The sequence below is a fragment of the Lutra lutra genome, chromosome 17, assembly GCF_902655055.1.
Source record: "Lutra lutra chromosome 17, mLutLut1.2, whole genome shotgun sequence".
In the NCBI taxonomy this organism is placed as follows: domain Eukaryota; kingdom Metazoa; phylum Chordata; class Mammalia; order Carnivora; family Mustelidae; genus Lutra; species Lutra lutra.
In genome coordinates, this window is record NC_062294.1 from 52,770,619 (window position 1) to 52,792,887 (window position 22,269).

At 58.9% G+C, this 22,269-nt stretch overlaps 2 protein-coding genes across 4 annotated transcripts; one reads left to right on the forward strand and one right to left on the reverse strand.

Moving 5' to 3' along the window:
* Nucleotides 1-3,741: 3,741 nt before the first annotated feature.
* RRAS (RAS related) lies at nt 3,742-7,526 on the reverse strand. Its single transcript, XM_047709730.1, has 6 exons — nt 7,316-7,526; nt 5,282-5,369; nt 5,083-5,185; nt 4,890-4,998; nt 4,039-4,157; nt 3,742-3,965 (listed from the first exon to the last, which is right to left on the reverse strand). Exons 1-6 carry the CDS (start codon nt 7,466-7,468, stop codon nt 3,881-3,883), a joined length of 657 nt encoding a protein of 218 aa, XP_047565686.1. The 5' UTR covers nt 7,469-7,526; the 3' UTR covers nt 3,742-3,880.
* Nucleotides 7,527-9,006: 1,480 nt separating this feature from the next.
* Nucleotides 9,007-21,957, forward strand: SCAF1 (SR-related CTD associated factor 1). Of its 3 annotated transcripts, none has more exons than XM_047709715.1 (11): nt 9,007-9,189; nt 11,876-11,989; nt 12,242-12,299; nt 13,043-13,137; nt 13,459-13,559; nt 13,650-13,765; nt 16,319-19,162; nt 19,786-19,868; nt 20,099-20,317; nt 21,087-21,215; nt 21,523-21,957. In XM_047709715.1, the coding sequence occupies exons 2-11, from the start codon at nt 11,882-11,884 to the stop codon at nt 21,712-21,714; spliced, it is 3,945 nt and encodes a 1,314-aa protein (XP_047565671.1). In that variant the 5' UTR covers nt 9,007-9,189; nt 11,876-11,881; the 3' UTR covers nt 21,715-21,957. The 3 variants fall into 3 exon arrangements, with proteins under 3 accessions (XP_047565671.1, XP_047565672.1, XP_047565673.1); XM_047709716.1 differs by lacking the exon at nt 9,007-9,189 and adding an exon at nt 9,513-9,537; XM_047709717.1 differs by lacking the exon at nt 9,007-9,189 and adding an exon at nt 9,534-9,652.
* The last annotated feature ends 312 nt before the right edge of the window (nt 21,958-22,269 follow it).

Consider the following 22,269-nt stretch of genomic DNA (forward strand, 5'->3'; position numbering starts at 1 on the left):
CTTACATCTCACTGTGTAAAATCAGCCACCACCGCCCCACCCCGAAATTTAGTGACCTAAAACAAGAAATGTCTAGGTAATACTGGGTGGTCCCCTCCCAGGGTCTGCTGTCAAGTCAGGTCCAGTCAAGTCCCAGGTCCAGTCAAGTCAGCCGGAACAGCGGCCCTCGGGGGAGTGATTGAGGTCATAGGATCCGCTTTCAAGGTGGCTCACTTTGAGTTTTTTAAATATTCATTTGAGAGAGAGCGAGCACGAGAGGGGAGTGGGGGCAGAGGGAGAAGCAGACTCCAGAGCGGGGAACCCGATGCGGGACTTGATTCCAGGGCTCCAGGATCGTGACCCTAGCTGAAGGCAGAGGCTCAACCGCTCAACCGACTGAGCCACCCAGGTGCCTCAAGGTGGCTCCCTTTTAAGGTGTGTGGATCGGCTGCGGGCTGGAGGCTGCATTTCTGTGCTGTGGGGGCCTCATCACGGGTACCTTGAGTGTCCCCACAACATGGCAACTGGCTTCCCCCAGAGCAGGGGATCCCAGAGAGAGAGCAGGAAAGAAGCCAGCAGAGTTTTCTGTCCTAACACAGTATTGGCTCCTGCATACTGCTCATGGACAAGGGGTCCTTGAACCCAGTACCTACTTAAAGGGAGTTTCAGCTCTGCTTCGAGAAGGGAAAAGCGTAGGTACTTTTGGATGTGTTTTCAGACCGGTGTAGGCTGTGGCAGGTGTCAGGAGTTGGCCAGCTGCCTGGCAGTTGAGATGTGGATGGATTCCTGTTCTGGAGACCTGCTGCTCGAAGTGTGATTTGCTGCCCTTGGGAGTTCTGTCCATCCGTCCCCACCCCCTGCAAGAGCTTGTAGAAATGTAGACTCTGAGGCTGATTCTCAGATGGGCTGAGTCTCAGATGGGCTGAGTCAGAACCCACTTTTCAGTAATATCCCGGGAGGATTCTAATACTCAAGTTTGAGGAGCAGCATTCTAGAATAAGAGTTAACAATTTGGAAGTCAGCTGGAATCCAGCATGGAGCAGTGAGTAAGCCGTTGGCATTTGAGAGCCGGGACCGTTGTCAAGAAGGGACTCTTGGTATTCTAGAACTCTGGCTTCAGCACCAATGATGGCTGGTCATCAGCCTGGTGTAAGATTTAAGGGTAGACCATCTGCATTCTAGATAGATTCCCTTCTTGGTGAAATTGAGAAGGAGCCCCGAGTGTTCTATGACCTTGGATATTGTCTAGACTATCACCAAGGTGAATGACTCCAGAGCCCTGGTTTTACAGTAACATTTAAGGGTCTTAATGGGAGAGTCAGTGATGGACCGTGGGCTTTTTAGAATTTATGGAGTTGGGAGAGGTGAGGATGGACCTTGGTGTCCTTGAACCATGGCCTGTAGCACAAGGCTCTGGGCTAGTACCTCTGATTGGAGCCAGAAATTTCCACGATCAGTGTTGCCTTGGATCAGAGCTCTCTATCAAAAGTGGGTGGGTTGTTCAGAAGACAGGCGGCAGGGCACTATCATCCCCTTGGTGGCGGGATAACTTTGTGGTTGGATTTTGGGATCCAGCTGCCCAGACTCGAATCGCAGCTCCAGCACTAACCAGGTGAGTTGGATACCAGCCCGTATCCCCAGCTTCGCTGTTTGTAAAATGGGCTTTTGTCAAGGTGAAGGAAACCCAAATGTTTGAAGCACTTGGTGCCCATTAAACTGTAACAAGAGGCCCCAAGAGGTTTGTTGGAGGTCCAAGAGATGTCAGAAGGAGGAGAGGGTGGCAAAGATGTTTAAAGAGAGACGTCAGAACCCTGAGAGGCTTTGAATCCTGGGCAGGGCCTGCCGGCGCACTGGGGAGGGCAGGAACGGGAGAGGCACGCGCACACCTAGGGAGATGGCAACTAGGGCCACACCAGCCTCTTCACTGCTCCCTGAGGAGCTCAGGATAGCTGGTGCTCGCGAGCCATCCAGAAATGGCCTGCCAGTTGTCGTGTGGGTTTGTATGTGTGCCTTTTTCTGGGGGTGAGCAGTAGCTTCCGTCACCTCTGCAAAGCTCATTGTCGTCCTTAAAGAAGCAGGGTGTCCCAGGCAAGAACTTGGCACCGACGGACGGTGCAAAAAAAGACTTAAGGCCCTCTGCCAAGGTGGTGGCGATGGGGAGGGGGGTAGCCAGGGAGGGAAGCCTTGGCATAGGACTCCCCTGATTCCCCAGAGTGCCTCACCTCTCTGGCTGGGGTTAGGGGGAGAGGTCAGAGCTCATCTGGAAAGTGATAGAACCCGTCCCCCCACCCCCATCCGTCCTGCAGGGGTTGGGCCGCTGGCAAGCAGAGGTCCTGGGGCTAGAGGGAGTGAACGTGCAACACAATACGTGGGAGCCACACTTATTCCCAGGGCGGAAGGTTGAACACAGGCCAAGGATTCTGTGATAATGAAACCCGGAAGGAGATATTGAGCTAATCATTGTTCTGATCTGGAGTACAGAGGGACATTCATGGTTCTGGGGCAGGAGGAGAACAGTGGGGCCTCCGTCGCTGATACAGAGCACTTAGTATATTCCAAATGCTGTTCGTCTTCTGGGTCCAGATGGGTTCCTAAAGGCCTCCCGGAAGTAGTTCTGTGATCTCCCCCGTTCGACAGCTGAGAAGTCAGAGGGGCTGCTGGGGCCATCCTCTACCCTTGAACCAGGAAGTGGGTTCTGGGGGGGTGTGAGGGTTGCTGTTTGGAACCAAGGGTCAAGGGATCGATTCCAAGCATGGCAGACGTTGGGGTAGGAGGAGTAGATCGTGGATTGGTGACAGTTACAAGTGGCGATCAAAGTTCCAAGGCATGGGGACTGAGGGTGAGGTTGGAGTTTAGGGACACCTGTCACGCTTGGGAGGTGGGCGAGGGGTGGTCTCCCTGTGGTACCAGCCTTCCAGGTTAGCAAATAGACTGAAGAGTTAGGGGTCCTGGGTGGAATTTGGAGGAATCCAAGAGTTCCCAGACAAGCTGGTTAGCAACTTTGGGGGAGGCCTGAAGATGACCCACACTTCAGCCCTTTCCAGGAGAGAGGCTCAGATGGAAAGTGTGTCTACACCGGCCACAAGTTGGATTAAGGGTTTGGACTCAGATGTCAGCCCAACTGGGGACTTTCTGGAAATGAGAACTTGCCAGCCAGCTGCTTGGACACCATTCTGCCCACCTGTCCCTGCTCCCTCCTGTAGCCAAAAGGTCTTTCTCAATATATATTGGAGGTGGGATGGGTCAGGCAGGGGTTGTAGCAGAGGCCAGTTTCCAAGATCCTGGAGCCTTCTGGAACACCACTACCCGGTAAATTTATATAGCCACATGTAGTTTCTGGCTAGCTTACTGAACAGTGCGGTTCTAGAACTTTTCAGGAAAGAAACAAAATTTTTTTGAGATGTTTATCCCCATCCCAGCAAAATGCCCACCCAAACACGAAAGGGCAGAATGGCCTTCATTGAAGGCGATGCAGAGGTCCAGCCCCCTGGCTTGCCTTGGCTCGTTCTCTGCCCCCATCCCCCCAGCCAAGCAAAGGGTTCTAGATCTGGTGGTGGTAGGTGGAGTGAGACTTTTACCTTTGTGCGCCATGAATTCACCCACCACCCCTTTTCCCTTCCCAAAAAGCACTTTCTGACATTGGCAGTGAAGTTTATTTCCCTGGGGGTGGAGAGGGGAGTTATATACAGCAGTGACCCGGATGCCCGGGAGCCCCTCACCCCAACAAGGGGCTTGGGTGGGGAAGGGAGGCATTGGCAGAAGGCACACAGTGGCGATGTCCCGGAGGAGGCCAGGAATTCCGGGTGAGGGTGTAGTGTATCCTGGGAAACCCAGATGGGGAAACAGGCTCGGTGAAGGCAGCTGGTCCCGAGTGCTGGTCGCTCCTCTCACACCCCTGGGGCTACAGAAGGACGCAGGGACAGCCTCCATCTTTCTTCCTGGGGGCGCTGGGTGGGCTGGGCGGGAGCTCTTGTTCCTGGTACTTCCTGTGGGAAGAAGCTGGTAAGTCCGGGTCGCCGGGACTGGGGACAGGTACAACAGGAAAGGTGCTCTGCTCACCGGACAGCCCGCACCAGCTGCTCGAAGGCTTCGTCCACATTGAGGCGCAGCTTGGCCGAGGCCTCGAAGTAGGCCACGTGGTGGGAGGCACCAAAGGCAGAGGCTTCAGATCGGGGGACCTGGGAGGGGGACAGCAGGAGGAGTCAGGTGTCTGCGCTCAGGGTGGGGCCCAACTGTGGGAGGGAGGCAGAAAGACACACTACACGCTCTAACGGGGGTGCCATAGTGTGGGGGTCAAGGGAAGAGGAAAAGTTTCAAGGAGATCATGGGGAACGTGCTGAGAGGGCTCAGCTCCATTAAGTAAGGAGTCCGGGAAGGCTCTGTAGACATTTGCCCTTCTGAACATCAGCTGACAGAGTTCCTCCTGCGGAGAAGTCAGGGTGTCCCCTGCAGAGGCCGAGCAAAGCTCGGAAGCCTGGAAACCCCCAAAGGCTTAATCGGAAAGTTGAGTTCGGTGTGGAAATCACAGTCTCTCTGTGTAGGAAGTGGTGAGAGCAGAGAAAGGGACAAGACATGGTGGGAATCAAGTGCCAAGTCCAAGAGTTGGAGTTCTTTCTGGGGGAGGGGGGGGTGCCAAGGGAGGGCTATGAGCAGGGAAGGGGCAGGGGCAGTGGGGGGCCTGGAGGGAGGCTCACTGAGGTGGGGATGGAGCAGAGTTGGTCCCATCCAACAGTTTTCTGGGAAGTCACGTGCAACACTGGGAACGCAGAAGATCCAATTTGGGGGCAACCCATGTAGTGATGAGTGTGACAACAGAGGGAGCGGGACCAGGGGAGCCAGAGGAGGACGCCCAAAGGAGCCTCCCAGGTTGAGATGGGGACGGGTTGGAGGCAGTGGGGAGTGTCCCAGACCTGGCGCTGTGTCTCCAGATCTGCCTTGTTCCCAACCAACACGATGGGGAAATCATCTCGGTCCTTGACACGGAGGATCTGCGTGAAAAGCTTGCCCACCTCGTTGAAACTGCAGATGAAGCCAGAAGCGTGAGTTCTGGCCAGCTGCTGGGCCCCAGCCCGCCTTGCTCCTCGCACCCTCCACTCCCCTCACCTCTGCCGATCGTTAATGGCAAACACCAGCAGGAAGCCGTGTCCAGCGCGCATGTATTGCTCCCGCATGGCACCAAACTCCTCCTGGCCTGCTGTGTCCAGGACTGCAGACAGAGGGAGAGGGGCCACCGTGGGGATGAGGCTCCCAGGAGACCTCAGCCCCACCAACATCCCCCCCATCCACTCCCCGCCGTCCTCACTGTCCAGCCGGGCTGGAACACCATCCACAGCGCAGATCTTCGTATAGGAGTCTTCGATGGTTGGGTCATAGTCAGACACAAAGTAGGACTGGGGGGACAGGGAGAAGACATCATTACTGCGGTCCCTGCAGTGCCCCAGGAGAGATGACTTAACCCTATCGCTGGGTTCTGCCTCCCCCACCACTTCTTGTTGGATCCCTGCTCCCCTCTCTGTGGGTCTCTGTTCCTTCCTCCCACCCTACCTAGTCTCCTTTTTCCGAGTCTCTCCCGGTCTTCTCTCTCTGGTATAAAGTACATCTCCCACATGGTGATTACGTCCTAGCTGTGCAGTATTGATCAAATCACTTCCCCTCTCTGAACCTTAATTTCCTCATTTGGAAAATAAGGATAAAAATAAGACTATACTTAATCCAGCATTTGTGAGATTCGGGGGGAAATTCCTGCTAAGCATTTCACGTATGGCTTGGATCTAGTAGGTGCTCAGTTATTGGGAGATATTATTGCCCAGAATGTCTGCCTGTTTCTATCTCTCCCTCCTCCTCCTCCTCCTCTTCCCTCTTTTTTTTCTCCTTCTTCCTCCTCCTCCCTCTCCCCCTCCTTCTCAGGCAGCTTCTAGTGTCTCCTCCCAGGGGAAAGTACAAGTTCCAATCCAGCTGCGGAGAAGCTGCCCGGCCCTGGAGGCTGGGCCCCTCCCTTCCTGCCTGGGTCAGGCCAGCCTCCAGCCAGGCCTTTGGCCAGCTTTGGGTCCGCCCCTGGGTGCAAGGGGCTGGGGCCTTCTTCTATATAGGCAGGGGCTCCCATGCAGGGCCTGGCTGGGGTCTCTTGAGGAGCCTGAGGCCCAGGACCCTCTGCGGTAGCATCTCAGAAAGGAAACACCTTTCTAAGGTTTCTCTAAGGTGGGAGGGTTTCCCTTGGGAATGGGCTGGAAATTTCCTGGGCAGTGGTGGATTTTCAGGAGAGAAGGGGTGATCTGGTAGCTCGGGGTCTGAGAGCTGCCTCCTGTCTTTTAGGGGAGGGGTGCTTGGTGAGGGCTTGGCCTGCAGGGTGGGTGCAGGGACCACGCCATGGGGGGATTACGAGTGTGTCTTCAGAACACATCTGGAGAAGTCTGGGGTGAGAGCTGGGGAGAGTCCCAAGGTGCAAATACATTTGGGAGATTTGTCACAGAATATAGGTACATGTCTAGAGAATCTGAGACATCCCAAAATGCGTTTACAGGGTCAGAGAAACTCCCAAGAAGTGGGTCTTTCTGGGGGTGTCAAGAATCTGGGGGTTTCTTCAAGGAGGTGATCTGGGGGCTAGCCAAGGTTTCTGAGAGATGCTCAAGGAGTTAGAGTGGAAGAAAACTCAACATGGAGGAGTGGGTGGTTTTCCCTGGGTGGGGGGGTGGAGGTCTGGGTCTGGTGGGGTGGGGGATCCCCGGAACAGGACGTGTAGTCATAAGAATTCTCTGGAATGGCCCAGAGGCAGGATCTTTCTGAAATCTCTTGGGTCTGAGAGTGCCTCTTCTCAGGACCAGATGGTACTGGATGGGCCCCAGGCAAAGTCTGGGCACAATTTCTAGATTCTGGGGGAGCTTAGTATCTAGAGGAGGGTAATCTCCCAATTAGGCTTTGGGTGGCTCAGACGGGAAGCTGGGACCTGGGATCTGGGGGAGATGGGGCTCAGGGTAGGGGGAAGTGACACCTAGGGGTGGGGGCCTATGGGAGTGCTTAGGGTCTATATAGGGTGACTTTTGGATTTAGGATGCTCCCAGGAGGTGCTCAAGGTCAAGTCCGCAGGGAAGCGGGGTCTTGGGTACTGGGAGGAGGGTTGGGGGGGGAGTCTCAGGATGCGAGTATAAGTCCCTTGTGTAGAGGGTGGAGGCCCTGGAGCTGGGGGGCTCAGGGTCACCATCTGAGGGGATTTTTTAAGATTAGAAGGTCTCATAGGAGGGTCTGAGTGATGGATCAAGGGGAAATCGGGGTCTCAGGAATCTCCCAAAGGGCTCAGTTCTAGGTCCCGGGGGCACCCCCCCGGGTGAGGGCCCACTACCTGGATGAACTGGATGGTCAGCGCGCTCTTGCCCACGCCGCCGCCGCCCACGACCACCAGCTTGTGTGTCTCGCTGGGTGGGGGGTCCCCGGGCCCCGGCCCCCCGCCCCGGGGCCGCCCCCGCCCTGTCCCGGACGCCGCCCCGCTGCTCATGTCGCCACCGCTGCTGCCGCCGCCGCTACCGCCTTGGGGGGAGCCGGGCGGGGCCTAGGGGCGGGCCCCGCTAATAAGGCTACTGCATAATCATGAGCTCGGGAGAGAAGGACTGGAGTCTCGGGACACTTAGGAGGTGAGGCCCGGGAAAAGGAGGAGCTATGCTAATAAGGGAGGGGGAAAGGCTTTCCTTGTGAAGGGGAATTCCGAATGGGGCGGGGATATGCTAACGTTAGGGCTAAACTCACCCCGAGCAGCGCCACGCGCTCTCTGCGGGCGGGCCGCCTGTGGGCGGGGCTATGCTAATACGAGCCCTCACATTTTCGGCGGACGGGTCGAGAAAATCGTTCGGGGAGGTGCTATGCAAATGAGGATCCCGGAGGCCTCGCTTTTCGGGCAACATCCCCTAGGCCTCGTTTTTAGTAGGCGGGGTTCGTCGACTCGCGCGCGGCCGTATATAGGCGCGCTCGAAGGAAGGAGCCGGTCTTGAAGGGAAGCTCCACCTCCGTCCTGGGATCCTAGCCAAACTTCCGACCCGGGCGTCTAGGCTGAACGCCGGAGTCTCCGCCCGCTAAGGGACCCAGGCTTCCGGTTCCCGGAGTCCCAGCCAAGCGGAAGACAGACTGGGAGGGGAGATGGGGCCCTGGAGGGGGACAGCGGGGTAACGGGACAGGGAGGGGCCGTGAGATCACTGCATTCCTAATCCCTGAGCCAGATCGCCCAAACTGGGGTGGCTGGGTCATTGAAGGGCCTAGGGCCAGGCTTTGTGAGTCCTGAAGGAGGAAGATGAGGGCCCAGACTCCGGGGTCTCTCGGGGAGAATGAGACTGGAGTTCTGGACTCCTGGGTCCCGGGGAGTAGGGGATCAGGGAGTCTTTACTACTAGGTTCCGCAAAGGAGAGAGCTGGGGGCGTGGAGTCTTGGGTCCAGGGGTTGGGGGGGCCGGGTATTCAGATATCTGGATCTGAGGGAATCCGGATTGGGAACTCGAATACCTGTGTCTGTGTGAAGTACGAATTTGAGACCAGGAATGGAAGGATGGAGGAAGGATGGGCATGAGGGCCCGACTTCTGGTTGTGAGGAAGGAGAGGTCGAACTCCCCAGTCCCAGGAAGGAGTAAAATGGGAGTCCGGACTCCTGCTGAGTGAGAGGAAATCGGAATTTGGACTTTTCCATCTTGAATGAGGAGGAGGTTGTAGGGTCGCGCTCCTCGGCTCTATATTTAGAGGAGACTTAGGAGACCCGGATATTCTGGGATCCCCAGAAGGTGGGCGGTGCAACTCCCAGCCAGCACCGCTTTTTTTCTACCGTCCACTTTTCGGAACTACAATTCCCTTGCAGCAACCCTGCTCAGGGCCTCACGTCACTTCCTGTTCCGCAGCTCTTTCCGCGCGCGCGCAGGGCACCGTGGGGCCTTGTCGCGGGCTACCGCAACCCCGCCCCCTTCACCTCTCACTTCCTTGCTGTCCGCGCGCGACGGAGGCGACGCGCGGACTACGCCTCCCGGCGTTCGTCGCGCGCGCCCTTGCCTGTGTGCCCCATTGACTTCTGGGAAACTGAGTCCGGAGTCTTCCCACCAGCCTTCACGGCACCGTGCTCGGTACTTGAAGTCCCGGCAAGCTCGGCGGCGTTTTAGCTCCGCCCCTCTCCTCCCTCTGCTCGCGAGCCCCCCCAGCCCGCCCCGCCCCGCGCCGGGGCCGGAGCCGCAGCCCGAGCGGCGGGGTAAGATGGCGGCGGCAGTCTGGGCCGCGGGGCTCGGGCCTATCGGGGTGGGCGGGGCGGAGTCGGGTCGCTAGTTGTCCTGGGGTCCTCCCCACACGCCGCGGGGCCTGGAGGACTTAGCGGGGCGGCCTCGGGCCCGGCAGCGGCGGCCGAACCTGGTGCCGAGCGGGGGGCCTTCTCAAGGCCCCGGGACGCGTCTGTGGGTTCCGGGGGGCATCTACGGGGCGTCCCCGTGAGGACTGGGGACGTCCACCGGGCTGGACCGGGACTGGAGCCTGCTCTCCATCACCTAGCTGGCGTGGGTCATTTCTCTAGGCACTGCTGATCGTCTTTATGGGCTGACCAGAGGTTAGGGTCTGTTTATAGGGTTCTGGGGCCATCTTGAGATCTTGAGATATGTCCCAGGGTGAAGGAGGTCTGCAAGAGCTGAGGAGTATCTGCAGAGCTATCTATAGCGCCCGGGGTATGTCTGTTAGGGCTGGGAGTGTCTGCGTGAGCTGACTTGAGGATGCGGCTCACCTACATGGGTCTGGGGCCATTTACCGGGCCTCAGAGAACTGTTGGAGGGCCAGGAAGTCTTTTAGGGCCACCCAGACGGGTGGGGTATACCCACCAAGGGAGGGAGGCAAATACTGAGGTGTGCTGTGAGGCCTGCATGGGTCTCTAACCTCTGAAGAGTGTCTAATCTGGGTGACAGGAGGCTGGGGGCAGTTAGAAGGACCTGGAACCATCTAGTTGGCTTTCAGTGTGACTGCAAGAGTGCAGTCTTTATGCCTGGAGCAAATTCGAATGCCTTTTGAGGCTGTATAATCGCGTGGAGAACAAGACAAAGGAGAGTATTGGAAAATTTGCCCAGCTCAAATGTACTTGTACTTTATAATGTAATTCAAATGAAAAAATGTTTTTAAATTCTGCATTGCCCTGGAGCTATAGAGATTAGAATTAGTCCACATTAGTGTAGGGAAGTCTGTAGGATCACCTAGATTCATTTAGTCTAATGCTTTTCAAACTCTTTTGACCTTGATCTACAGTAAGAAGTACATTTTTTGTTGAGACCCATTGCATATTCTCCTATGTGTTGAATAGCAAAGTCCCATTAATTCATATTTCCACTTAACGCCCTGCGATGTACTGTGAAGATTTTTCTCCTGCGTTCAATTTATTTTTTTATAACAATCTATTCGTGAACCACTATACTCCTATCATACTGTAGTTTGGGAAACACTGACCTAGAGGGACTTAGCAATGTCTGCAGAATGTGTTTTCATGTTGAAAAGATCTAAAGAGCCCTGGGTGTGTCTGCAAAGCCCAGGGCACGTCCACATGGGCAAGGGATCATCTTCATACGCCGCAGAGGGCTTGGAGATCTGCGTGTCTGTACTCAGCAGGTCTCAATTAGGCTTCTGTTATGTGACAGTCACTGTTCGGCGTAGCAGGTGCTTCCCCCAGAGGTGCTGGAGAGCAGCTCCAGGGCTGGGAACTGTCCACAGGGGTTTATAGGCAGGACATGTTAGTGGGAGTTAGGGAAGGAGCTCCAGGCTCATTGCTGGGAGCTTTGGCTTAGCTTGGAAATCTGTGGTGGAAGAGAGACTTGGACCTGGGTGTTTGCTTTGCAGGTATGCGGCTGGGAGAGTGGCAGAGATAAACCTGGGCCTCTGGAGGCTAATAATGCTAATTATTGTTACTTTGTATTGAACGCTTGGGCTGTGCTGACTCTGTGGCAGAAGTCAGTCCACTTTGAATTCTCACAGCCCTTCTTGGACAGTAGATACTCCTGTTGTGCCCATTTCCAGATAAGCACAATGAGTTGGGGTGGGGGGCAGTTTACGGGTTTCAAAGCTTTCTGGGAACTCAGACTGGATATTGTTTTCAAAGTAGCAGATTTGATGGTTACAGGGAAGCCAGCAGCTGAAATAGTCATGCTTTCTGAAGTCCTAATCCAGACACCCACCAGTGCGAGGGATCATCTCTCTGCTTTAGTATAGTCTAAGAATTTCTGTGACGTCACGAAAGCTTTCATCCAGTGGGCACATAGGCCTTAGGTGGATGCCCCCTGTGGGGTCAGGTGGACAGCCTGCCTTTCTGAAAGCAGTGTTTTCAGTTCAGTACTGGTTTTGTACATTGCTCTATTGCAGTTCCATCTTTTGCATATAAATACAACTTTTTGGTTCTGCGCCATTGAGGAGAGTTGATGCTGTAGGAAGTGGTGTGGTATTTGAGGTACACCCAGCCCACTGGTGCATGTCTCAGTTTGGGAAAGGAGGGTTTAGGAGACTATGGGACACGGTATTTGAAATCACAACTCAACCAAAAAAAAATCTTGGCGTTGGGTTGGGTCTTAGGAGAGTGGGCAGTGAGGTCTTAAAGCTTGGCCGTCGGGGAAGCTGTGGGCACTTGGGAGAGCCATGTTGAAACGGGAGGCTGGAAAGGCCTCCCTTCCATGAAGGGGGGCAGCTGGGATCCAGGCAAGGGAAGAGAGCCCACTCGGGTCCTTCCAATGGCTGCACTGGGTGTGGGGCTCACCCAAGGACTGGAGTGCAGCGGTAGAGGGGAGGGATGCCAGAGAGGTTGCTGAGCAAAGCAACGTTGGAGGCCCTTGAGGTCTTTGCATCCATTTCCTGCTCCTCCTGGAAGACCCCCCTGCACCCTGGTCTCCACTCCAAACTCTTACCCTCTCAACCACCAGGTGACCATGGAGGAAGAAGATGAGTCCCGAGGGAAGACAGAGGAGTCGGGCGAGGATCGGGGCGATGGTCCACCGGACAGAGACCCCACACTTTCTCCTTCTGCCTTTATCCTGGTAAGGCTGCTAGACACCCAGGGCCAAGGCAGGCAGGGATGGGCTGCAAGTTCAGATTTCGGGGCCCAACACCTGGGCCCTGGTGGGGAGGAGGGGCTGGGGGCCTGGACTCTTGGCTCCTCTGACGGGTTCGGATTTGGCTATAGGGGTGTCCGGAATGGCTGTCTCCCAGGAGCAGAGCTTGTGATCATTTGCACGAGTCCCCTGACTGCCCTTTCTTTCCATCCCCTTCACCCTCCACCTTTTCTCTAGCGGGCCATTCAGCAGGCTGTGGGAAGTTCCCTGCAGGGGGATCTGCCAAATGATAAAGGTATGATGGGCTCTGGTTCCTCTTAGCCTCCTGTCCCATCTCTGTGTTCTTTACCCTAATTTCATTCATAACCACTCTTCTCAGGCCTCCTGGGTACCACTCTCATGCTGGCACAGGGAGCCAAAAGATGGGTCAGACTCCATGGCTGCCTCGGAGGGGCTGCCAGTCTGATGGAGGGGAGACACCATCATGGGGCGGAAGTAGCCCGAGGCACTGTGGGAGGGCAGGTGGAGGCCCAGTGGGGGAGGAGATGGGGTCTGGGAAGGCTTCCTAGAGGGGGGATACAGGGGAACTGGGTCTCTAAGGATGTATTAGAGTGGTCCAGTAAAGAGGGAAGCCTGGTAGGCAGAGGCAGCCAGCGGGCGCACAGCACTGGGCTACCTTGCAGGACTGCGTCGTCGTTTTCTGGGGCTCGTGGGCACGGGGGTGTGATGTGAGCAAGAGGCAAGGCAGGGGAGCTCCTTAGGGACTGGGCCCTAGCAAGGCTCTAAAGGCACAGTGCCTTGTCTGGACATCATCCTGAGGGCAGCTAGGAGGACAGAGGGGTGAGAGTGCTGGCGCCTCAGAATGGTGTTGGGGATGTCCTTCTGGGACCCGAGCTGGGGCATGGTGGAAGGAGGCAGGGAGAGCTGGCAGGTCCTTGGTTCCCTTGGCAAGAGCTAGGGCAGGCTCCCCTTTCCTCTGCCCCACAGAGTCTCTGTGTCTAGTCCCGTTTCCAATCCCCCATGCAAATCTCTCTCCAGATGGCTCCCGGTGTCATGGCCTTCGATGGAGGCGCTGCCGGAGCCCACGGTCAGAGCCCCGTTCCCAGGAGTCAGGGGGGACTGACACGGCTACTGTGAGTAAGAACAGGGGGCTGGGGGCCCAGACTTGGGGAGGGTTGGGGGGGCTAGGTCACCGGGGTCTGGATCCTGGCATTGGGTTTGGGGACCCAGACTCCTAGGGCTGGAGTCGATCAGTTGGAGGGGCTGGGGACGTCATCTGTGGGGGTGAGCCTTGGGTCCCGGAGGCAAGTCAGGGTGAGGGAATTGGTTGGATCCCAGCATTTTCTTGGAGTTTCAGATGTTTGGGTTCCTGAGAATTTAGGGACTGGGGAAAGGGGGTTTGTGGGTCCTCACATGAGCAGGTACAGGACGGAGCCCCTCCTGGCCTATTCCAGGTGTTGGACATGGCTGCAGACAGCTTCCTCGCGGGGCTGGTGAGTGTTCTGGATCCCCCAGATACCTGGGTTCCCAGCCACCTGGACCTGCGGCCTGGCGAGTGAGTAGTTGGGCAGCTGGAGTGGGAGAGGCCTTTGGCGTGGGAGCTGGAAGCTTCTCTTGGGCTCACTCATCCCCTTCTGCCCTGCAGAAGCGAGGACATGCTGGAGCTGGTGGCCGAGGTCCGAATCGGGGACAGGGATCCGATCCCTCTGCCCGTGCCTAGCCTGCTGCCCCGTCTCAGGGCCTGGAGGACAGGCAAAACGGGTATGTGGGGCCAGGGCGGAGCTGAGGAGGAGGCCTCAGAGTTGTGCGGGAGTCTGCTGTCATTGGTAGTAATAGTAGTGATCGTGTCACTTGGACAAAACCTTTAAGCCTTTGCCTGTTAGACCAAAATAAAGGCTGTGTGTGCCGAAAGACACACGGAAAGCAATCGCTGATGTGATCGCTAGCACGTAGGAGTTGTTAGCTCTTGTGAGTGCTCAGCGTCCCAGGCTCCACGAGGCAGTGGAGCTGCAGTGAGAATTCATCTCCCTGGGAGCGGGAGGCCCTTAACTCTTAGTTTCTGATTCAGTGGGTTTGGGGTGGGGCCTGGGAGTTTGCATTTCTAACTAGTTCTTCAGGGCTGTTGCTGCTGCTGCTGGCCCCCAGGCTCCCACCTGGGTGGGAAGCCCAGGTTTCGACTTCTCTTCTGCATGGATGTCTGCAGTTGGGAGGGGTGGAGAAGAGAGGAAGGCTCAGTCAGCTCAGGTGCAGCACGGGGGCAGCTAGGGGTGCTGTTCGGCAGCTGACCCTGGGCCCCCACCCTGGCCCAGTTTGTTTCCTTTGATCTTTTTTTACAGCTGTGGGTTGACTTGGCTATTAGGCTCAGGGAACGTGATACCTAGGGCCCACCACACTCTTGGGGGCCCACAAGAATATGTTCATTTCTTTTCAAATTAGAAGCCATAGAGGATAAATAAAGGGGCATGGCAGTGTTCTAATAAAACTTTATTGACAAAAGCAGATGACCTTGGGATTTGGCCCCAGGCGTTCAGTGTCGTAGATGTATCTGGAACCTGAAAGCTGTTTTGCTGGGGGGTGGGGATGCTGGGGTTATGATTTATTTTCTTGTTACGGGTGGTTTTCTTCCTCCATTTGGAAACTATTAAGAATTTAGGGGGAAAAAAACTCGCCCTTAATCCTACGTCATATAAAAATTATATAAAGAAGCGGCTGTCTTGCAGTTCCAGACCGCTCGGGCCTGTGGATTCCTCTGTACCTCTGGGGGTAGTAATAATTCGTAAGCAGGGTAGCAAGAGCTCATGCTCACCAGGTCCTTGTGGGTTCGGTCCCCATAGCTGCTCGTCGGTCCCCTCGTCCTCGTGAGGTGTGAATGCTATCATCACCATCCTTCTCTGCTTTCGTTTCTTTCCTTTTTTCCTTTTTCTCTTTCTTTCTTAGATTTATTTATGTATTTTAGAGGGGTGGGGAGGGCAGAGGGAGAGAGAGAATCTCAAGCAGGCTCCCTGCCAAGCGCGGAGCCTGACAAGGGGCTTGATCTCATGATGCTGAGATCATGACCTGAGCCGAAATCAAGAACTGCACCGCCCGGGCGTCCCCTCTTGCTTTGTCTTCTTCCTCAGCCCTCAGTAGCTGGCTCTCAAGGAGCCCTCTGTGGCTCCTTGAGATTTCTCGCCCTGCTCGACGTGAGCTCCTTGAAGGCAGGGACTTTGTCTCTTGTGCTCATTCTTCTATTCCTAGTACCCCAGACCGCCCTTGGCACAAGATAGGTGATCAGTAAAAATGTCCTGAATGAATGAGTGGACCCCACTGTAGAGATGAGGAAACCGAGGCACGCAGCAGTTGAAGTCCTTGTCCTTGTTCGTGTCATGAGTGAGGGCTTAGAGCCTGGGATCGGGTTGAGAGGTAGCTCTGGGACTGCCCTCGTGAGCCCTGGCTATCGTGGCACTGTCCACCGGACCATGCTGGCATCCTGGCCGTTGCAGCGTCCTGTAGTATGTGCTCGAGAGGGGAGGTTGAGGGCACCCCAGTGTGTGTGTCCGGAGGTGCGGCCCTGGTCCGTTGTCTCCACGTGGGATTTATGGCCCTGAGACCCTGTCTTCAGAAAGCATGGCCTCGGGAGGCAGCGAGGGTGTCGCAGGAAAGCACGATGCCGGTTGGTAGGAGGGGCGGACCCTGGTTGTTCCTATCGCTTGTCAGCCCCTTGGATGGGGCTCGTCACAGAGTGACGTGCATGGGGCGAGGACTCCAGAGGCCAGGGCTCCCCAGCTCTGCCCTTTCCTGGCTCTCGAGAGGAAGTTATCATCCTTTGCAGCCGCAGGCGATTCCCTCCATGAAGCAGGATAAATTTCTCCCAGAGGCAGCCAGAGTGTCAGGCCAGAGCTCGGCCTCGAAGGTGGTTTTAGGTTCAAATCCCGGCTGCCCCGCTCTGGCCCTTGTCTTCTGTGGTAACACTGGTCACGGGCTTCTTGGGCTGCCGGCCAGGGGACGTCTTAGGATATGGGAGTGCAGGCTTGGTGGCCGCACTGACCGAGTCCACACCCAGCTTCTCCCCGCTGTGGGCCCTTCGGGAAGATACTGCAGCTCCCTGAGCCTCAGTGTCCTCCAGTAAGGACGTAGTGTCCATGGTGTGGAGTTGTGGGAATGTGCTGTGAGTCAGGCCGAGTAAAGCGCTGAGAGCTGCGTCTGCTGGAGCCCTGAGGGCCGCCGGAGGAGGGCAGTGGCTGGGGTGCCGTCCTGCCCGTGGGCGCTATGCCGGAAACCAGGAGGAGGGTGTGCACCTGACCGTGGTTCTCCGTCTCCACTGTTTCTTTGCAGTTTCTCCACAGCCCCACTCTTCTCGACCCTCCTGTGCCCGCCACCTCCTCACCTTGGGCACCGGAGATGGGGGCCCAGCCCCTCCCCCTGCCCCCTCCTCTGCGTCCTCCTCACCCTCCCCTTCCCCTTCATCTTCCTCCCCCTCCCCTCCCCCACCTCCCCCTCCCCCAGCACCACCGGCGCCACCTGCCCCCCGATTCGACATCTATGACCCCTTCCACCCCACCGATGAGGCCTATTCCCCACCGCCTGCTCCGGAGCAGAAGTATGACCCCTTTGAGCCCACTGGCTCCAACCCCAGCTCATCCGCGGGGACCCCCTCGCCTGAGGAAGAGGAGGAGGAGGAGGAGGAAGAGGAGGAGGAAGAGGAAGAGGAGGAAGAAGAGGAGGAGGAAGGCTTGTCTCAGAGCATCAGCCGCATCTCGGAGACCCTGGCGGGCATCTATGATGACAACAGCTTGAGCCAGGACTTCCCAGGTGATGAGAGCCCCCGCCCGGACCCCCAGCCCCCACAGCCAACGCCAGCCCCCGGAACGCCGCCCCAGGTAGACTCCACCCGGGTGGATGGAGCCAGCCGCCGGCGCGTCTTCGTGGTAGGGACCGAGGCAGAGGCCTGTCGGGAAGGCAAGGTCTCCGTGGAGGTGGTGACAGCTGGTGGAGCCGTCATCCCGCCAACCCTGCTGCCACCGGGCGACTCAGAGATTGAGGAGGGCGAGATCGTCCAGCCTGAGGAGGAGCCCCGGGTGGCGGTGTCCCTGTTTCGCCCCAGCGGCAGCCGGGCAGCGCGCCCCCCTCCTGCGGCCACGGCACCCCCCGCGGCCCAGCCCCCGCCCCCGCCCCCCGCTCCCCGGGCCCCGGAGGGGGACGACTTCTTGTCTCTTCACGCCGAGTCGGACGGCGAGGGCGCCCTGCAGGTGGACCTAGGGGAGCCGGCTCCCGCCCCGCCGGCCGCCGACACGCGCTGGGGCGGCCTGGACCTGCGCCGCAAGATCCTGACGCAGCGGCGGGAGCGCTACCGACAGCGCTCGCCCTCCCCCGCCGCCACCCCTGCGGCCGCTGCCGCCCCCGCCGGGCCCCCCACCCGCAAGAAGTCGCGGCGGGAGCGAAAGCGGAGCGGCGGCGAGGCCAAGGAGGCCGCCTCGTCCTCGTCCGGCGCGGCGCCCGCCCCACCGGCCCCGGCCTCCCCCTGGGACTCCAAGAAGCACCGCTCCCGGGACCGCAAGCCGGGCTCGCACGCCTCGTCGTCCGCCCGCCGCCGCTCCCGCTCCCGCTCCGCCCGCCGCCGCTCACGCAGCACCGACCGCCGCCGCGGGGGCAGCCGCAGGTCTCGGTCCCGGGAAAAGCGGCGGCGGCGGCGGCGCTCGGCCTCCCCGCCCCCTGCCACCTCCTCCTCCTCCTCGTCCAGGCGCGAGCGGCACCGCGGCAAGCACCGAGACGGCGGCGGCAGCAAGAAGAAGAAGAAGCGCTCGCGGTCCCGGGGCGAGAAGCGCTCTGGGGACAGCGAAAAGGCCCCGGTGCCCACCCAGCCGCCCTCCGGCTCCAGCTCCTTGGGCGGAGAGCGTGACAGCCGCCGCCGGGGGGCTGTGCCACCCTCCATCCAGGACCTCACGGACCACGATCTCTTCGCCATCAAGCGGACCATCACCGTGGGCCGGCCTGACAAGCCTGACCCCCGTGGCCCCTCACCGGCCCCGGCCTCGTCGCCCAAGCGAGAGGTCCTATACGACTCGGAGGGACTGAGCGCTGAGGAGCGGGGTGGCAAGAGCAGCGAGAAGGACCGGCGCCGCTCTGGGGCTGCCTCCTCCTCCTCTTCCTCCCGGGAGAAGGGATCACGGCGGAAGGCACTGGATGGGGGGGATCGGGACCGGGACAGGGACAGAGATAGGGACAGGGACAGGTCATCCAAGAAGGTTCGGCCTCCCAAGGAGTCAGCGGCCTCCTCGGGGCCCCCACCAAAGCCACCGGTCAGCAGTGGCTCGGGTTCATCCTCCTCCTCGTGCTCCTCTTCCTCCCGGAAGGTGAAGCTGCAGTCCAAGGTGGCAGTGCTGATACGCGAAGGCGTCAGCAGTACCACGCCTGCCAAGGAGGCCGCGTCAGCCGGCCTGGGCTCCATCGGGGTCAAGTTCAGCCGAGACCGGGAGAGCCGCTCCCCCTTCCTCAAGCCCGATGAGCGGGCCCCCACTGAGGTGTCCAAAGCAGCTCCGGGCAGCACCAAGCCCAAAAAGACCAAGGTCAAGGCCAAGGCTGGGGCCAAGAAAGCCAAGGGGACCAAGGGAAAGACCAAGCCATCCAAGACCAGGAAAAAGATCCGCAGCGGGGGCAGCAGCGGGGGCAGTGGTGGCCCTGTGATGCTAAAGAAGTCCAAGGCGGACAGCTGCAGCCAGGCAGCGGGGGCCAAGGGGGTGGAGGAGACCTCCTGGTCCGGGGAAGAACGGGCAGCCAAGGCCCCCAGCACCCCGCCCCCTAAGGCAGCCCCTCCGCCCCCTGCGCTCACACCGGACTCGCAGACCGTGGATAGCAGCTGCAAGACGCCCGAGGTCTCCTTCCTTCCCGAAGAGGCCGCCGAGGAGGCTGGAGTCCGAGGTGGGGCCGAAGAGGAGGAGGAGGAGGAGGAAGAGGAGGAGGAAGAGGAGGAGGAGGAGGAACAGCAGCCTGCCACCACCACAGCCACCAGCACGGCTGCAGCTGCCCCAAGCACTGCCCCTAGCGCGGGGTCCACAGCCGGTGACTCGGGGGCGGAGGACGGGCCAGCCACCCGTGTCTCCCAGCTGCCCACGCTGCCCCCGCCCATGCCCTGGAACCTGCCTGCTGGTGTGGACTGCACCACCAGCGGCGTCCTGGCCCGTGAGTGTGCCCTGGGGCTGGGGGGTGCAGACAGGACTGAGAGGTGGAGGTCCTAGGGGGTCAGACTTGGGAGGCAGTGGGGATGCCCTGGAAGGGGTTGGTGCACAGTGTCCCAGACAGTGAGGGGCTGGGGTGGGTGAGGGCTTGATCAGGGTCTGTCCGGAAGGCTCACTGATGTCTGGGTATGCTGGAAGAGAGCAGGCGGGTGAGTGCGGGGCGGCCAGCCTGGCGCAGACTGGGGGCCGCCTGCAAGTGGCCTGGGATAGGTGTGGAGGGACCAGAGAGAAGACGGGGGTGGGGGGCAGCAGTGTCCCTCGGGGGATGGCGATATGCCACGGGGGCTTGAGACGGAATCTCGCCTCTGCCACCACCTTGTCCCCAAGTAACCTGGCCATATTGCCCCCGGCCACACGCGTACCTTAAGTCCTAAGTAAGAACAGGGTGGGGGGGGTGCGGAGTGGCTCTCTCAGGGGCCGAGGCCCCCCTTTCCCAGCTCTGAGTCCGAGACCCATGGCCTCTCTAGGGGTCCGGGTGGGAGGGGCAGCAGGTGGCCAGGTGTCGCTCCCCGGCCCCTCTTGTGTCAACTCCTGATGTCCTTGTCCTCGACTGTCTGCCCCTTGCAGTGACTGCACTTCTCTTCAAGATGGAAGAAGCCAATCTGGCGAGCCGAGCAAAGGCCCAGGAACTGATCCAGGCCACCAACCAGGTGGGCTCCCCTGGGGAAGAGTCCCCACAGTCCCTTCTCTTGTGCCCTGACTCTGGTCAGGAGAGGAACTGCGCTTCCCAGCGGGCCTTCGGACAAGGAAGGGATTGGCCAGAAGAGGAGCCTCTGGCCCCTGGGACTATTGGGAAACCAGGGTGGGAATGATGGGGGTGTGTGGTCCCTCTTCCCCTCCCCCTCCCTTTGTTCATGTTCTCTCCAACCTCTTCCCACAGATCCTCAGCCACCGAAAGCCACCCTCTAGTCTGGGGGTGACCCCAGCTCCTGTGCCCACCTCTCTGGGGCTGCCCCCTGGTCCCTCTAGCTACCTGCTCCCTGGCAGCCTCCCCCTGGGGGGCTGCGGCTCGACTCCTCCCACTCCCACCGGGCTGGCTGCAGCGTCTGACAAGCGAGAGGGCAGCAGCAGCTCCGAGGGACGGGGAGACACAGACAAGGTGAGCTGGGCTTGGGGGCGGTGGGTGGCTGGTGGCAGCTTTGCAGAGAATGGGAATGGATGCTGAGACACAGGGGCCCAAGGAGGACAGGAGACTGATGCCCACAGGCGGGAACTTAGATCATATCAAAGTCATTAAAATGTAAGGAGCTCGGCTTTCCCTCACATGGATGAGTGGGAGATGGGCGCTGGGTAGATTTTTCCCCCATTATGTGCGCACGGAGAGGGTGAGGGAGGTACAAAAGCACGACGACGTAAACACACCCACGTGCCGACACGCGTCCGGACGACTGTGTACTTCGTGGTCACTCGTGTCCCTCCTTCCCTCCCCATCCTTCCGTGTGAGAGGGAGGATGGTTTAAGAAAGGAAAGTCAGGCATCTGTTGGAGGGCAGGAGTGGGTGCCGGGCAGATTCGGACAGGTTTTTCCTCAGCTGCACTTGGCTCCTGCTCTGGGGGCCTGAGGGCGGTTTTCCTTCCGGTCATGTCTGCATGTTTTCCATCCTGGTCCGACAGCCCGTGGCCCACCTCTCATTTCATGTCCATTTTGTGCGGGCAGTGGACGTGTGGGTCCTGGTCCAGGGCCACTGGGAGGGCCCGGGGTCCGGCCTGGCGGAGGCCCAGCCTGGCCTGCGGTCGGGGGTGACGGCAGCGAGGGGAGTGCAGGGCTGAGGCTGAGCCAGCAGGCAGGGGAGGGGAGGCTGGGGCTTCCACAGGAACTCATTTGGCCTCTGCTGTCCCTTCTTCCTGCTCTGTCCCCGCCTCTGCCAGTATTTGAAGAAACTGCACACGCAGGAGCGGGCAGTGGAGGAGGTGAAGCTGGCCATCAAGCCGTACTATCAGAAGAAGGACATCACCAAGGAGGAGTATAAGGACATCCTGCGGAAGGCTGTCCACAAGGTGGGGCCCGGAGGCGAACAGGTACACCGAGGTGGGGAGAGGAGGAGGAGGAGAGGCGGACACGCACAGACAGATGTTACCCAGATGGGGAGCTGGGAGGGGTGCGTCTGTCCGGAAGGTGAGGAGCGGGATGGGATTTGCTCAAGCCCGCCAGGGCCTGGCCTGCTGGTGGCAGGGCTACAGGTAGGGGTGTTAGCCTGGAACTGAGGGGAGCAGCTCCCATCCTAGTTGCCAGCTGTGCTCAGCAGTCCAGGTGGCAGGGACCCCAGTGGTCTGGTAGTGACCACAGCTGCCCCTCACTGCCTAGATCTGCCACAGCAAAAGCGGGGAGATCAACCCGGTGAAGGTGAGCAACTTGGTGCGGGCCTACGTCCAGCGCTACCGCTACTTTCGCAAGCACGGCCGCAAGCCAGGCGACCCCCCCGGGCCCCCGAGGCCGCCCAAGGAGCCTGGGCCCCCTGACAAGGGTGGCCCAGGCCTGCCCTTGCCCCCTCTCTGAGACCCTCAGCCACCCCTTCCCTCCTTCGCCTCTTTGGAATTCTGGACGTATTTATGGCTCCACCTCCCCACTTCCCTCCCCCCATCAGTGGGATGACTGGGGAAGGGTTGCTGCAGGGAAGAGGAGAGCCCCCTGCCCCGCCCTGCCCTGTGCCCCTTGCCCCCAAGCCTGTCCCCATCGCCCCTCCCTTCTGTTTGTGTCCCTCCCCCAATTTCATTAAAGATTTCATGAAATGTTAGCCCCAAGCCCCATGATTTCAGCCCTTTCTTTTCAGAGGCCAGTCTGGGAAAGGGCTGGGAAAAGATACTCAGGTGGTCTGGCCTATGCCCGAGGGTGGCTAGCTGGGTGTAACTCAGGCGGAGTGCATTGGCCTCTCTGGGCCTCAGTGTCTTGATCTTTGACGTGGGTGTTGGAAGGAGGAAGACCCAGGCAAATGAAGCACTTCTCGTACCCCTGGTACATAGTCAGCCGCTACTTTTTTTTTTCTTTTTTAAATTTATTTGACAGAGAGAGAGATCACAAGTAGGCAGAGAGGCAGGCAGAGAGAGAGAGGGA